Here is a 17,559-nt window from a genome sequence, read left to right on the forward strand (position 1 = left end):
AAGTTTGATATGTATTTGTAATCACATTCAATTTTAAATACATACTTGGGTGTTAATATTTCTTTATACTGAAGTTTCTCCACCCTTATGGCTGGTACTATACAACAAGGAATGACAATATTATTAATATCAAAGGCGCTCTCTCGGCGTCTACGTCCAGTGAAGTTTGGTACAACTGAAAAATTTTTATAATGTATGTAAATATTTTTGATAAAATATACTCAAAGATTAATAACCACATAATTTCTGAACAAATTTTTAAAAAACATTTATTTTTTATTGTAACATTAAAATGTAAGTACTTTCACTTTAATTTTAAGGTTTTCTCAAGCTAAAATGAAACATAAATATATATATATAGTCAATATTGGAAAAATCATCTGTAAAATTGCATATTATTTTCAGTGTGTATCATAAAATAATTATTTCACTCAGTTATTTTATGAATATGAATGTTTGGAAATACAGTCACAAACTTAAATGTGTAAGTCTTAAGAGAACAATTTTTTAAAATACTTAAAATTTAAAATCAAATAATGTAAAATTTATTACGTATCCAACAATGTGCATACAGAAACAACTTAAATTAATCAATAAAAATTGGTGACAAAAGAACAGATATAGTAAATAAACAAAAGTTATATGTAGAAATTTTTCTCTGCACTTCATAATAAAATATATTTTTATTTCTTTAACTGAAGAGATTTTATATTTTGATGACCTGTTAGAGATAATTAAATAAGCTATATTTGTGACTTTAATAACTCTTTATACTTGCCAAAATAAAATGTATTCAAAAGAATAAATATAATTGGAATATTTATATTAGTGTTCTATATTTACAAAAATAAATAATTTGTAAAAAAAAAAATCTGTATTCTGATAAAAATATTTTAAAGATATCTAGAAATATTTGAGAATAAACTGATACTGATAGTTACTGTATGTCTGATCTTTAAATCCTTTATCTTAAATAAACTGAATCTTCTCTGTTTTAAATTATAAAAGTTTTAATAAGTTATCTAGATCCATAAATATCTGGAAAGTATTTCTTTATCAAAACTCATTTGAAATACATGGATATCTAATACTTTTATTTAATTTAAGAATAAACTTTTTCCTTCAGAAAAATTATATCCAAATGGAGGCCTCTTTTGAAATCAAATAATTCATCTATTAGCTGCCAGATGCTATCTCTGCTTTTTGTGAAAAGGAACAGATGCTTCACTTACAAATACAAATGTTTATATTTCAGAGATTTTTGATACGTGATATGTATTAAATAAATGCAAATATATGATTATTTCCAAATCATTTACTTAACTGGTATATGAAATAAGAAATATTGCAAGTTAACTAATAATGGTTACTGAAAGCAATTTAATTCATTTAATTTTAACTATAATTTATTTTTATCTGATTTATATATTGTATTCAGAACTTCTGTAAGGATAAATTTAATATAATTAACAATAACACAATTTGAAAATTTTTAAACATCATTTAAAGATGTAAAGAATATAGTGGACCAATACATGCATTTATATTTTGTTTAAATTTTTGAAATGAGATCTGAATTTGTTTGATAATGAAAACATTGACAAAACTTGAGAAAACAATAACTATTCAATGATTGTACTAATTATAATAAAAACTTTATATTAATTCACACAAATTTAATTTTTTAAATTACTTTAAGTTTTAATATGACTCAAAATAAATATTGCATGTTAACACAATATTATATAGAAAAGTAGAAAAGTAAATTTTTTAAGATGAATAATTTTCAATTCTGCATTGTAGAAATACAGTAAAATAACTGCATAAAACTATTTATAATTTTAATATTAAAAGTAATTAATTATATAAATAAATAACAACTAACCCATTACAAAGCTATACATCCCACCAAAGCCGAATTATCGGGCTAGAGTCGGCTATAATAAATAAATAATTAATATGACAATTTGGCATTAGAGCTTGGCGTTCGGCGCCATCTCTTACTAAACTTAATAATTAAAATTAAATTAAATAAATAATTTTAATAATTTGGAACTGGAGGAAAAGAAATCGGCCCGAAGCGGGACTCGAACCTGCAACTTCTGCTATCCGTGCAGACACGTTACCAGTTACGCTACCCGGACCTTCGGTCCGATCGCCTCCTCCAGTATATATAAGCTAACACGACGACCATCGACAGCCATTACATGGGGTTGCGATGGCCGGTTGAGTGCCTTGGGAGGACGTGGGCACTTGATGTGTCCCCAGCCGGCATTGTAATGGCTGTCGATGGTCGTCGTGTTAGCTTATATATACTGGAGGAGGCGATCGGACCGAAGGTCCGGGTAGCGTAACTGGTAACGTGTCTGCACGGATAGCAGAAGTTGTGGGTTCGAGTCCCGCTTCGGGCCAATTTCTTTTCCTCCAGTTCCAAATTATTAAAATTATTTATTTAATTTAATTTTAATTATTAAGTTTAGTAAGAGATGGCGCCTAACACCAAGCTCTAATGCCAAATTGTCATATTAATTATTTATTTATTATAGCTGACTCTAGCCCGATAATTCGGCTTTGGTGGATGTATAGTAATTAATTATACTAGAAATCAAAACTATTTTCTAATATAAAAATTTATAATAAAAAATTTGAAAATCCAGATTTATAAATTATAATAAAGTATGATTATAAAAATTTATAATACATTTAAATTTAATTATTTCCTTTATGCTAAATACTGATGTTATTCAAATGATAACCTTAACAAGATTTCTGAAAACAGGGAAATAATGTAAAATTAATAACTACCATAAACTACTATAGGTAGGTGCCATATTTATTAATTTAATAAACAAACTTTAATAGAAAATGAAATTAGTCATTACAAAGAAAAATACCAGTTGCTATTTCAAGTATACTTTGTTTTAAAAATAAAAACTGTTATAAATAAATATTTACTACTTTATTAATAAATGAACACAAACAGATATGTGCAAAGGAAATAATATTCACCCTCAAATAGAAAGTATAGAGAAAAATATGCAATTTAAAATAGTAACTATGGCTTTTATTCAAATATAACCAGTACTAATATTGAACAGAACTATTTATTATATTCATTTGAATTTAAAAAAGTTAAATTTTAATCATTACATACCATCTTGAGTAAAAGAGTAAAGATTTGGTGAACATGGTCTTGAATTATTTGGAGACGAGTTTAAACTCTGATTTTGATCTTTTTGTTTTTTAGCTGAACCTTAAAATTTTAAAACAAAAATTAAAATTCTGCACAAATCAAATTTAATAAATGTATACAATAAAAATAGACTCAAATACATACACCGAATAAATGGGATTTATATAAATTGTCACATTAATAACAACAAGAACAAAAAAAAAAAAAAAAAAAAAAAAAAAAATACACTGTCTCAAACTAGTATTTATTATTATTATTCTGTTCTATATCTGTAAAAATGTAAAAATTTGAAAAATATTTTCTGATATTTGCTACTCAGGACAGTCACCAGTTAATTTCAGTCTCCATTCTAATCATCAAAAGTTCTTACAGCAAAGCAAAAAAAGCAATTTTATTTTTTGATATTGTCTTTTCTATGTAATTATTAGTATATAGTTGACGTAGCCTCTGAGAAAATGTCAAAGCTACCATTTGAATAAGCAGAATTCTTGATTTAAATTTTTAAACATTAATGTTAAATTATTTATATTATTTTAAAATCACTTTAGATATAAGTACAATCAGAATATTAGGTTCTAGTAGCTACATATACTTTTAGTATCAAAAATAGTATTTGCATTTTTACTTAAAAAGATAAAGGAATTTGAAAACATTCAAGATCTAGTCTACTGCTTTATTCACAAATTATCACCTCTTCAGCACCTCTGGTTGTCTGTACAAGTGGCAGATACAAGAGAATACCATTGACACAAAATTAAAATCTGTTTGTTTGAACTTCAAAATGTTGTTCTTAAAAACATTTATGACGGCAAATATGGTTTATCGGATCATTCACAATACAATTGTCATATACGTGTTAAAAGGTTTTTATCAACTTAAAACTTAAAATATTTAAAATTTTTAAGTTAGCCTCCCCTTTGCTTACTTCTGGATCTGCCTACTGTGAATGTATGTACAGAGCAATACTGGAGGTATTTGTAGTATTCAAATTTTTTTTAAATAAACATAATATTTGAGATCTTGAATATGTTTTAGTATATGAGTATTTGCTCACCTCTAACTTAAAATTATTTACCTCAATATATAAACAGCAGTAAACCTGCTTAATATAACCAATAAACAATGAGAAATGTAATATCTTTTAATCAGTCTATATATTTGATAATAGGGAGAGCTCACATTTCAAGAATAATTAGAATAAGTTTTCATATTATTAATAATTGAAATTCTCATGACATGATGACTTCAGCTACCTCCAGTATTTGTTGATAAATTAATTTCAAATTAACTTAGAAATAGACTGTTCTAATCAATTAAATATATGATTCAAATTAACCAACAACAGACTTATCATATAGTAGCCTATGTTTATTCAACAATTAAATTTAGCAATATGCAAAAGACTAGTATACATTTTGACAACAAAAAACAATTTTGTCCTACAGAGAAAAAAGTATTTCATATATGAATGTATATCATACTATATGGATAGCCTGTTCTAGTTTTGTGAATGTTAAATTTCATCATTACTAAGTTTCAATTTTGTTAACATTTGGACTTTACCTACGTTAGGATCTTAGGATGGAAGATCTCTGATCGTAAATCGGTTTTATATTTAATAAAAAAAGGTTATAATGGTCGGACTGGACACCGGACACGTCCTGCTCGTCTAACTGACCTGAACAAAAGATGTCCCCAAATATCACGCCCACATGTAAGTGTATCCTGATCAGTTCCAGATTGGACTCCGGTCATTAGGTTTTTCACATGTGCAAAACAGTCAACCCAATACTTCCCCTTTTAAGAAAAAAACCCCGGCCAAATTGGCAGTTTATGCCACATAATAGTTCTTTCCAGAAGGGTTGACTTGAAGCCGTCCAGTTGGGATTCGAGTGTGGGCTAATCGGCGCAGAGGCTGCGGTGTTACTTTCTCGGGTGGCATCTCTTCGACGGTGCATGGTCTCTCGAATGGCAGGGACATATCGTCCTGCTGGGCCAGTCTCTCAACCGCATGTGTTAAGTCTGGAGTCGGAGTGGGACATAGTGGGATGGAGAAGGCTTCTGCAATGACGGCAAAGGGGTTCTTCTTGGGCTGCGGTCGAGGAGATTGTCTCTGTAAGAGCTGATTGGTGTGAAATCACCAAGTCGATCCATCAGCCATCTCCACGTCATATACGGTGTTTCCAGTTTTGTGTTTGATTGCTTTTGGCTGCCAATTTTGAGAGCGTCGATGTTGTGCAAAGACGAGCTCTTTAGTTGCGAAATTTCACTCTCAGGTTCCCTGCTTGAGATTAAATTGCGTCTCCATTTTGATGTCGCACTCTGTTTGGTATTTCAGTGGCAATAATAGGTCGAGAGATGTTCGGATTTTGTGTCCGAAGAAGAGTTCGGCTGGAGATTTGTTGTCCGGTAGAGCTCAGTTCAGAGTTATTTGATAAGTTTCCAGAAATATGTCTAAAGCACGTTGTGTATTTCCCTCCCCTTTTAACTTAAGGAGAGCTCGCTTAGTGTGTCTAGGAATCGTTCTGCCTGTCCGTTGGATTGAGGGTGATAGGGTGGCATGTTTGATTCCATGTTGGTCGCAGAATCTTTTAAATTCATATGAGCTGAACTGCATTCTGTTATCACTGACAAGAGCTTCTGACAGTCCATGACGAATGAGGAGTTTCTGCAGCACGCTGATCATTGCAAAGGATGCAGTTTTATCCATGCTGATAATTTCTGGGTACTTTGAATAGGCATCCACCACGACGAGAAAGCTGTGGCCCTGGTAAGGTCTTGCATAGTCGATGTGAATACGTTGCCACGGGGTAGCAGGTTTCGGCCAATAGAATAGTTCGGAAGTTATTGGTTGTTTGGCTGCTGCAATACGTGGAGAGCACTGTCGCATGATTGACTCAATGTCGAGGTCTATATTTGGCCAATAAATGTAGTTACAAGCTAGAGATTTCATGTGCTGGATGCCGGGGTGTCCACAATGTAGAAGTTTGAGTACCCTACATTGCTGTACTGTGGGGATGATAATGCATTCATTATAGAGGAGACATCCCTTTTCGATGCTGAGTCCGTCGCATCAATGATAGAATTGTTGGATTTGAGCCCAGTCGGAGGACTCTCGAAGTCTGTTGACATTCGGCCACTTTGAACTGGCCGAATGTCTGATCGGTTGAAGGAGTTGATCCTTCTTTGTTATCTCGCACAGTTAGTCGAAGGTTACAGGTAGTTGGGACGACATGACTGTAAGGTCCATCTTGGCTTGGATGATTGCCACGACCGTTTCTTCATCCTTTAATGGTTGAGTGGAGATGAGGTGTGACAAAGCATCAGCTTGTCCGAATTCATTAGTTTTCCAATATTTGATCTTGAAGTTGTATCCAAGGAGAGTTGTTGTCCAGCATTGCAAATGATTGGCGGTGTGCGTCAGAATACTTTTCTTGTTACCGAAGATGGCAAGGAGAGGTTTGTGATCTGTGAGAAGCATAAAAGGTCATCCGTAAATCATCTTGTGAAACTTGTGAATGGTGAAGATGAGTGCAAGACCTTTTTCGATTTGACTATAGTTCTTCTTGGCTGGAGTGAGACGAGTGAGTGATAGCCTTAATTGATCTGTTGGACAGGCGGTGTTGGATGACGGCACCAAGCCCTAGGCTTGACACGTTGGCTGCGACAATGATATTGAGCGTCGGATCATAGTGCATGAGAAAGTAAATCTGACTTGAGAATGTCCTTGATGTGCTGGAAGGCCCGTTGGCATTTGTTCAACCACTGCCACTTTTGGTCTTTCCGGAGTAATTTGTCTAGTGGTTGGTGAATTTGACACACGTGGACAAAGGTTTGGTAGTAGTGTACCATACCGAGAAATGAGCGAAGGGTGGATAGGTCTATCAGCAATGGCATATTGATGATAGCGTCAACCTTAGAAGGGTTTGTTTGGGCGGCATCTGTCCTTATCGACGATGTAGCCTATTTGATGGAATCCTTAAAGAATGCACACTTCTCCGGTCAGATTCGGAATTCGTAGTTGTGAATGCAATGGAAAACCTCGTGGAGATGTCAGTGATGATCATCCACGTTACCACTAATGATGACTATATCATCTAGATATGCAAAGGCAAATGATAATCCCGAGATCATGGAGTCCATGATCAATTAAAAGATGCCTGGAACCATTTTCACTCTGAATGGAAGACGTTGGAATTCGTAGAATCTGTGGTATGTTGCAATATTGCAGAGTTTCTTGAAAGTTTCCTCAAGTTTCACTTGCAAATAGGCATCAGAAAAGTCTATTTGTGAGAATATTCGACCACCGTTGAGCATGGAGAAGATGTCTTCCGGAAGTGGTAAAGGATGCTGATTGAGCTGAAGAGCGCTGTTAAGACCTGTTGAGTAGTCCACGCACAGTCGTGATGATCCGTTAGGTTTCATAATTACTATGATAGGAGCATTCAACATAGTCAACAGGTTTGTGACTCCTATATTTCCTGCTGTCAAATTTTACTCCTGTAAGCCAAGTTAAATAAACAAACCTTAGCAAGAATGCAGAATTTTCTGGAGATCCTGAGAGATAAAATGCAGTTAGTGTTTGTCACATTACAGCAACAGTCAACTTGTTATTTGTACTTAGGAATAAAGTAAATGCTTTTATCAAATATAAAACAAATCAGAGTCATGACTTGCTAATAGATTGACAAGTTCTTGATTTGTAAAAAAAAAATCCTATCATCATCTTGCTAGGACTGCGAGCCTTGAATCCTATACTGCAGATACAACTTTTTCTCCAGATCTCTGTTTGTCACTATTCTCCAGTTGAATATTCTTAATAGTTTTTAGGTCTTTGTTTGGTCCAACCATCTTTTTTTGGTTACTGTGCTTGAGATCAGACTCTTTCCATTGTTTGGATGTAGACAAATTTTGGTAGCCAGTCTAGGAACATTCTTCCAACATAATTCAGGAATCTAATTTGTATTTAAAATTCTTGTTATATATGCAACATTGTCCAGTTAATGTACAGGTATCTCTCATATAACACAGTAAAAAAAAAACATTCTAAAAAGTGCTGTATTATGCAAATCTGTGCTATATGAATCAAAGGACTAATGCAAAACATAGGGTTATATCATACAAAACTATACTACTACTATTTTTCATTACTAAGAGAAATATGTTTATTAAAGCAATTGATAATTTATTTCCAATCAATAATTAACTAACAATCACAATTAAAAGTACTGTATTACATGTTAGTATTAATTTTAGTTAAACAAGGATGTTTTCTTTTTACAAAGTATCATTGCCATCAGCTTTTTTGTTGATCATGATCAGAAGTATAAGCAATATTTTCATATTTTATATTTATCATAAAAAATTTTTTATGCATGACAAAATAAAAATGTTATTAATCAAAAATTTGTTCTAGCAGGTCATATTTGTTCAGTCAAGTACTGAGTGACTTTTTCCAGAATTTGTATTCAAATACCAAACTCTTTGAGTACTGAGATACTGTTTGTCATTTTTGTTTGTCATTTTATAAATGCTTGCTTACCTACAGTTAAAAAAAAATTTAATAACACTTATCTAAAAATGTTTATTTAAACTTTACTAGATTCGAAGATTAATCTATGAAAAGAAAACACAGTTACAGTCTTAAGGGCTAAGGTCTGAAAGCAATAACAATGACACATGGTTGATAGGAAAGTTAGTACAATTATTTTCTTCCTTGTCTTATCTGTTTTCATTAAAGTAAACCTAACAAAAAGAACAAAATAATTTGAAAATTTCAACATTCTAAAACCCATGGGCCAATTTCAGATAATGTGTGTTTACTTGAATAAAAAAATTTTGAATAATGAAGTTTACACTTAAAAATGACACTTAATATTCTACAGAGAATTTCCAAAACCATGTTAGAGCAAAACTGGAAGTCGTGTTGTATAGGAGATATCCCCAATTTTCAAACTGTGTTGTAGAAGTACAGTGTTGTATGAGAGATACTTGTATTTCTGTGAAATGTAGATAACAAACTAAGATGAAAAAACAGCTATAGCATTTTGAAAACACAATTCTGCAAAGCTTTCTGATTCAGTCTAGAACAATAAACGAAAAAATAAATATTCATTCAAAATTTTATATATCAAAAACCATGGTCAAGTTTGACAGAAATATTTATTAACAAGAGAATATTAATTATAATTAAATTTCATGGAAAAAACAGCATTAAGAGAATATAGAATCTTGCCTTGTTACAAGGGTCTTTGATAATTAGAATGTAGAATAAAATCATCCAGTGAATGCTCACTGAGTAGCTAAATATCAAGAACATATATCTATAAAAATATAATGATTTATAAGATAAAACACAATTACAACCATAACTGTTAGATTGCTTTACCTCTATCTATATAACTAACAATAATTCCTTAAGAGTTTAATTCTCTGTTTTCTTCTCACTACTACTATTTGTTTTCTATCTTCATTTATTTTCAAACTTGAAATTTTACAATGTTTTTAGATTCAAACACACTATACATAAACTATTAAAAGCTAATTGTAAATTTCATGAAACAACAATAATTTTTCTACTTATTCTTCTCTCATTAATTTTAAGCTATAAAGTCTAAAATTAGTCAGAGAAACATAACATCTATATCTTTTTCAAACTTTCATTTGATTAAAGCAATTTTTCAGTTTTTGATCAATTAGAATATATGATGATTAAGAAGTCTCTATCTTGCATTATTTAATAAAAATATTGATATGCATTATGATATATATGATAAAAATAAATAAATTTGTCCATATAATCAACTATTTCTACTTCTACCGAACTCAAAAAATTAGATTCTTTTTAAAAAAATCTAAAATAAAATTGGATTTAAACATCTTAATAGTAAAATTGCATATTTTTGTTTGTAATTTGAAATGAAGGTTTATAGAGATAATAGGTAAGGAAAAAGAATAATTTATATAGTTTTTATGAACTTAAAATTATTAGCAACTTCTCTTTTAATATATGATAAGATATGAATTAAAAAGTTTATAGAAAAACACTATATCCAAATATTTATTTGTGAAATAAAGATTAACTTTCCAAAAAGTCACTAATTTGTCTCTCTCAACATCATACTGCTACAATTATTATTATAAGTCAAGGAAACTAATACAGTGGTACCTTGGTATATGTCTGCTTTAGAATATGTCCTGTTTGGATGAAACAAATTTTGCTCAGTATATGACTTAATTCAATTATACATGCCATCTATGAACAAGTAGCACTATCCGTGTACTAGACCAGACTAGACGTACGTGGTGCCATGGTCTATAACTTTGTTAAATTTCTTCTGATTTTAGTTTGTAAGTAAAACTCTTTATTAATCATGAATTGCAAAAAGGCAAATGAAAAGCAACAGAAAACTAAAAACATGGAACTGAAAAAAGAGATTGTTGAGAAATATGAAGGTGGCATGTGTGTTTGAGATTTAACTGTTGCATACTGTATTCTGAGAACAACGATATTGACAATCGTGAAAAATAAAGATATTAAAATCTACTAACATTGCAAAAGGGGTTAAATCAATTTCTAAACAAAGATCGGAGACAGTAGATCATGTTGAGAAATTGCTTTTGCTTTGGATAACTGAAAAACAGTGTGCTGGTGACAGTGTATCAGAAGCAATTATTTGCGATTATTACTGTAATAACTTTAAAAATCTATAATAAAATTTATTTTATTATAGATTTGTTAATGTGCTCAAACAGTGTTTCAATTATTTTACAACCCCATTAATATACCATATCAAGAGGAGTTTTTTTTTTATATGAGAACGGATTAACCATTTTTACATTACTTCTATGGGAAAGGTTGGTGTGATATACGTCCTATTCGATATAAGTCCAAACATCAGGAACTGATTAAAGTCGTATACCAAGGTTCCACTGTATTTGCTTTTTTGTATTTATATATTTGAGTCTATTTGTATGACTAATTGAATTTTGCTAATAAAAATCTTAAATTATTCCACGATTTTTATATTAGAATATATTTTATAGTATATAAATCACAATAAAACTTAGTTTTTTTTAAATAAAATTTTCAATTTGTAATTTTTAAAAACACTTTTAATTATTGTGTGGTCTATATTTTAATTATCCTTTGTAAATTTTTGAGAACCAATTCTAATTTGATCTTAAATAAAATAAAATACATAATATACAACAGTCAAGAACCTAATATAATATCTTATCACAAAAATAATAAAGTTTAAATCTAATACCTGATGATGAAAAGAGCATTTCTGCTATTCTCTTTGCTTGTTTATGTCGTTTCTTTTGGTGCTGGGATGATGCAGATGATAATGAAAATGTAGAAGAGGAGGATGAGGATGATGATATTGATGAAAGATGCCTTTTACTAAAAAAATTTATAATTTGATTAATATTTTGTTATAATAACTACATTACATTAAATATTTTAAAATGTTATTGTATTATTAGAAATTTATATGGTTGATAAATATATTGGCAATAAATTTTTAAGTTAATTTAAGAATTAATTAAGTAAAACAAAAATGACAAACTAAATAAATATTTCTGAGAGTATTATTTTTAAAAAGATACATACAGATGTTACAATTTCATATTTGTATATTGTATTCAATATATTCCTATCCTCCAATCAGTTACCTTAAACTCTTATATCATCTATTTAATTTTTATACGATAATTACAGTTAAAATTTTATCATTACAAATTTAAATAAAAATAATAAATACATACTTTGATGTTACATTTGATTTTCCTAGTTGTTTTCCAATTTTACATTTCTTGAGCAGCATTTCAAAATGAAGATTCAGGGGTATATCTGGATATATAAATTATCAAATATTTTTATAAAACTAACTATATTTTAATTTTTAATAAGTTTTAGTTGTTTTTTTTGTTGAAAAAAATCATAACTTTTGAATAAGAATATTAGAAATTTGTGAATATTCATATTATACTCATTTTATTTAAAATTTAAGTTATTTATAAAGATGATTTATAAATATCCTAAATTTAAAAAGTTAAAATTAACTTAAAATCATTAAATGGATAACATTTTAGAGAAGTTACTTTTATCATCGGTTACAAAAATAAAATTGAATAAATTATGTACAGATAAGACACTCAAGCACCAAAATAATCCAGCAACAAGTTGCGAAACTTCCCAGCAAAAGCATTTAAAATTGCATGTGGTGCCAGCTATTATGATATTTTATTTTAAAAACTTTTTACATTATTAATTATTATAAAATAGCAAAAAACTTAATTTTTAGGGCAAAGGAGAGTTTTATAAAAGAAAAAAATAATAAATGCTAATAATGAGTAAAATCTTCATTAAGTTCAATCTACTCAAGATATGACACATGGCTCCCCTTGATCTTTAACCCCAAAATTTAACAGTATCAATTTTCCTTATAGACAAACATCCTTGAAAAATTTCAGAAATTTTTAACAAAAATACAGGAGCAGGTGAACAAAACTGTATCATACACACACACAGACATCCATACACACAGAAAAAATTCTCAACTTTTTGTTTGCATTTCAAGATCCCAAGTCAAAAAAAAATATAAAAATCCGGGGGAATCAATTATTGACAGATTGCCATACTTTCCCACTGTTATATATAACCGAAAAAGCAATGATAATTTTAATAAGAACTAATGTTTTCGCTACTTTGAGCAGTCATCTTCAAGTTAACATATGTTCTAAAATTGAACAGTAATTTGAACAAAATATTTAAGTGATTTATAATTATGTATAATAAAATGTTTAAGAAGGATAGAACAAGTCTCTGGTTGGATGGTGCAGTAAGATTTACTGCAGCCATTTACAAATGAAAAAAATTTCAGTATGACTTCAAAATATGACCTCCAAGCCTGGAAGAGGGTGTCATTGTCCTTAAAATTGATGGTGGTATTTTTTCTACAAGCTTTATATATCTCTCAAGATATTACTGAAGTTGACTGCTCAAAATAGTTGAAAACATTAGTTTTCATTAAATTTATTGTTTTTTGTTGGATTATTTGGTGTTTGAGAGTCTGATCTTCAAATTAAAGAAATTCTTTTTTGTTTCAAAAATTAAATGCAAGTGCTCCAGAATATTTCAAAATAAAAAAGTGCTACCTTTTGAATTTTTAAAAAATTATAATGCTTAAAATGGATATAATGATATAAACACCAACTGAAACCCGATGTATAGCAAATAGACATTATTATATTTTAATGCAAGATGGTACCTAATGCTTCCCTCTGGATAAAATGAATCAAAACAGAAATTATTAACAATAAAGTTCAATTTATGTTTTAACTAATAATGAACTATTATATATTATATAAACTAAATTACATAACCTAACATTATATAAACAAAGCATCTTGAAATTCTTTATTTGTAATTCATAGAAATTTGTCATTCTGAATTAGTTTATACACACACAAACAATAAATCTTAGAATGCCTCCCTTGCTTAATACTATCTTTCCCAAAGTAATTCTTCTAAATTATTAAAAATTAAAGAGATGCCACATAAGTCTCTAATATTCTCATTAAAGTTTAGTTAAATTGAATTAATTAATAATTCAAATCTTTACTTAATAAAAATTGCATTCCATGTTTTTGATTCTATATTTTGATGATCAATATAGTTTTACTATCAACCAACAGATGGTAGCACCATATATAACATAACTAGCAGACATTTTATACATTAATAAAATTTAATCTATTTGACTTTTTCAATATTTATGGATTGAAAATTAAAATATTTCATATGTGATGACATGTTAACAGATTATTATTAAAAATTTTTTAATAATTTTTCAGAAATGTGAATTTCAAAACAGAATACAATATAATAATAGAAATGAGGTGTAAAAAAATATAGCAAAATATATTCTATATTGTATAATTTAGAACTTGTTTAGAATGAAAATGTGAATTTTATAAAATTACTTTTATACAAAATAAAATTTGTTCTAGTTTATTACTTAAAAAATAATATTAATGTTGCATATACTTTGATAATTAATTCATAAAATTCAATTAAACAGAGTCAGTTAGATACAATTAAAGTTGCCTAACACAATACAGAACGGAGAACAAAACTTCAGACAAGGAATTAAGATAAACCAATATGACTGAGATTAACTGAACTGTGTAAACTCAATTACAATTCAGAATCAAATATTACATTGAAATATTTAAACACAGTAAATATTAGCTTTTGGATCATAATATACTGAAATAAATGCAAAATAATAAGACAGATGTTTTTCTATAAACTAAAAAACTGAGCACAACAGTGATCTAAACCCTCCCCTTTTTTAAAGAAGAGAATATCTCTACTTTTAAAAAAAAAAAGTGGCGTATACAACTTTTCATATTTGGCTGTTATATTTTTTCATCAATACTTAAATGGAACTCTAGTAATCTTTCATTGTATTTAAAGATAGTATATTTAATACACAAAAGTATGGCATTGTTAACTCAATTATTAATTTTATTAATTTGAATAAACAAATTTAGTTAAAGAGAAATAATGGAAATTAGTATTTGAGCAATTATATACAAACTATAACTGATTAAGATTATTTTGGTATATTGACAAAGAAAAAAATCTAGTAATGAGTTGCATGACTTCCTGGCAAGAGTTAAACTTGTATGTGGCATCATCTTTATGAGATTTTATTTTAAAAATTTTTTTTATATTATTAATTATTTTAAAATGACAAAAAGCTTAATTTTGAGGATAGAGAGGAGTTTTATAAAAAAAATTGTAAATGCTGATAATGAGTAAACTCTTCATTAAGTCAAACCCCAGTTGAGATACAACACAAGACCCCCCTCCATCTCACCTTCTTTACCTTTAACCATAAAAATTTAATAACACCAATTCCCCTAACACAAAACTCCCTGCAGAATTAAAAAAAAAAAATAGGCATAGGAGTTATTAAGCTTCAATGTGGGCAAACAAAATTGTACACCCCACACGCAAACATCCATCTGTACATACAAAAAAAATTCTCAACTTTTTTTTTTTTGCATTTCTTAATGTTTCAAGGTCCTGAGTCCAAAAATGTAAAAACCTTGAAAGGTCACTTTTTGACCAATTGCTATATTTTCCTCATATATATATAACAGCTAGAAAAGTAAAAAATTTCTAAGAATTAATGAATTATTTAGAAAGTTGTTATTAAAAAAAATTATAATTTACTGACAGCCTCAATATATTGTTGATATAGTTCATTAAAATTCTTTAATTTGAAATAATGAAGTGTTTTACAAATTAATCATCACTTCTTTATTATTATTATAAAAATAAATTTATATTAGAAAATTCTTTAATATAAATCTGTTGTGTATCAAGCCTGAAGTTATTTGTGTAAACCAAAAATATTTTACACTGGATGTTTGAACTGCGAAAAAATAGTAGAATAAAATTTCTTTCACATAAAAAAAAATCCATAGTGGAGGACCTTTTGTATGTCTCTTACGAGACAGGATCAAAAAGACGTATAATCAAAATTTAAGTCAAAATGTATCACAAGATGAAAGAACTAATAGTATTATAGATTTTAATAAATGCTTCATTTTTTTTAATAATAAAAATATAAAATAAAAGATGAAGTAACAATTTTTATTGCACATCTTTTAACATTTAGTCAGTGGCCAAATAGACATAATTCACATATCGGATTAGAAGCAATAAATTCTAAAGTGACATTTATCTATTCAAGACTTTCAAGTAACTGGTAAATGTGGTATACTGCTCTCCATTTTTGTTATTACAGAATACTATAAATACACAGTCTTCTTTCCCAATATTGTGATTGCTTCACACTCACTAGCTAATAATCAGTAATTAATTTACCTTCTCTGAGAGAAAATATACTTGGTAGTATTGCTTTTATGCCATTTAATTTGAAAAATATGAAACAATGAATGTGAGAATAGAATAGTGTTTTCTATAAATCCTGAGTACATTTTCTAAAAAACATATTCTGATATAGCATAAGAAAAATGATAAATAAATGAAACATTGTAGTAAATTTAGAGAAAAGGAAGAAATTCAATATAATACTGACTAAATTTTTTAAGTCAGACTATTCAAAAAGATGAATAATTATATATCAGCAATTTTTGTCTATCATTTTATTAAATGCTAGAAAATCTATCAGATAAAATAGTATGATCTCTTGTTCTATATAAATGAAAAATAGAAAATCATTGATGTTAATGAAAGCTTTAGCAATAGCAATATATTAAATATACAGAAATAACCTATGATTAATTAGAATTTTAATCTAATTTTCTACTGTATCAAAATAAAGAATAAAAAATTGATATTGTTACAATCTCCAAGTCATTGATATTACATATATTGTGCACCATTTTTTATTTAAATCTCTCTCTATACAAAAATCAAAATTAAATATTTTAGTTTGAAATGTGAAAATTCTAATGAAAACAAAGTTGAAAGGATTGAAGAAGACCTTTGAAAATGTCAAATTGAAAATTTGACCTCTAGTCTCAAAACTGAAAATTTTCATAAAGACTTTGAAAATAAAACACACATTAAATAACAAAATAGGTAATTCTGGAAAAAAGAAACCAGTAAACGTCATGGCAAAGATGAAATATGGAAAGTTAATGCAGAAGTTCTCTGAAAAATTTTTTATTTTGGATGACTAATCTTATTTTACCTTCTTGCACTCAACAATCAATAGTAATAATGGATTTTATTATACCAGTGATATCTCCTCTATACCTGCCGATGTAAAGTTTACCAAGAAAAAGAAATTTGATGACAAAGTTTTTGTTTTGATTGCAATGGGACAAAAGAATTGAGTCAAGCCCTATCCAAAAGTCAAGTTTTGCTGTTGTTGCCTAATATTTAAATGAATGTATATGATGTTGCCTGATTCCTTATATTCCAAAAAACTATTCTCAAGCAGAATATGTCTTCTGGCCAGATCACGCAAATTCTCACTACACCAAAAATGTATTAAATTACCTGTGACAAGAAAACATCATCTTTATTGAAATGAAGGATAACTCTGCAAATGTGCCAGAAATTAAACTAATTGGGGATTTTTGGGCAATTTTCAAGACAACTGTCTACAAGAAGGGGTAGAAGGAAAAAAAGAAAATGGATCCATTGATCAATCACAAAGTATTGTCTGATAAATGTGAATCAGTCTTGTACAGAAACTTGTACTGCACATTTGAATCAACCATATTTGATGATTGAAATTTCTAGAATTACAAAAATAAAAGATAATATATAGCTTTTCATCATCTTTCAAATGCTTAATTGTAGTTTGTAG

At 28.6% G+C, this 17,559-nt stretch overlaps 1 protein-coding gene across 2 annotated transcripts in view; it reads right to left on the minus strand.

The window, feature by feature from the left end:
* Positions 1-17,559, minus strand: part of LOC136985159 (KAT8 regulatory NSL complex subunit 1-like) — a 79,557-nt gene that overhangs the window by 5,468 nt on the left and 56,530 nt on the right. For both annotated transcript variants that reach the window (XM_067282367.1, XM_067282366.1), the window contains 4 exons: positions 11,966-12,050; positions 11,464-11,600; positions 3,155-3,253; positions 46-175 (listed from right to left, as the gene is read on the minus strand). In XM_067282367.1, coding sequence (XP_067138468.1) covers positions 46-175; positions 3,155-3,253; positions 11,464-11,600; positions 11,966-12,050 — 451 coding nt within the window. The remainder of the gene's footprint in view (positions 1-45; positions 176-3,154; positions 3,254-11,463; positions 11,601-11,965; positions 12,051-17,559) is intronic.

Source organism: Centruroides vittatus, unplaced genomic scaffold (assembly GCF_030686945.1).
Source record: "Centruroides vittatus isolate TY-2023 unplaced genomic scaffold, ASM3068694v2 contig_955, whole genome shotgun sequence".
Lineage (NCBI taxonomy): Eukaryota > Metazoa > Arthropoda > Arachnida > Scorpiones > Buthidae > Centruroides > Centruroides vittatus.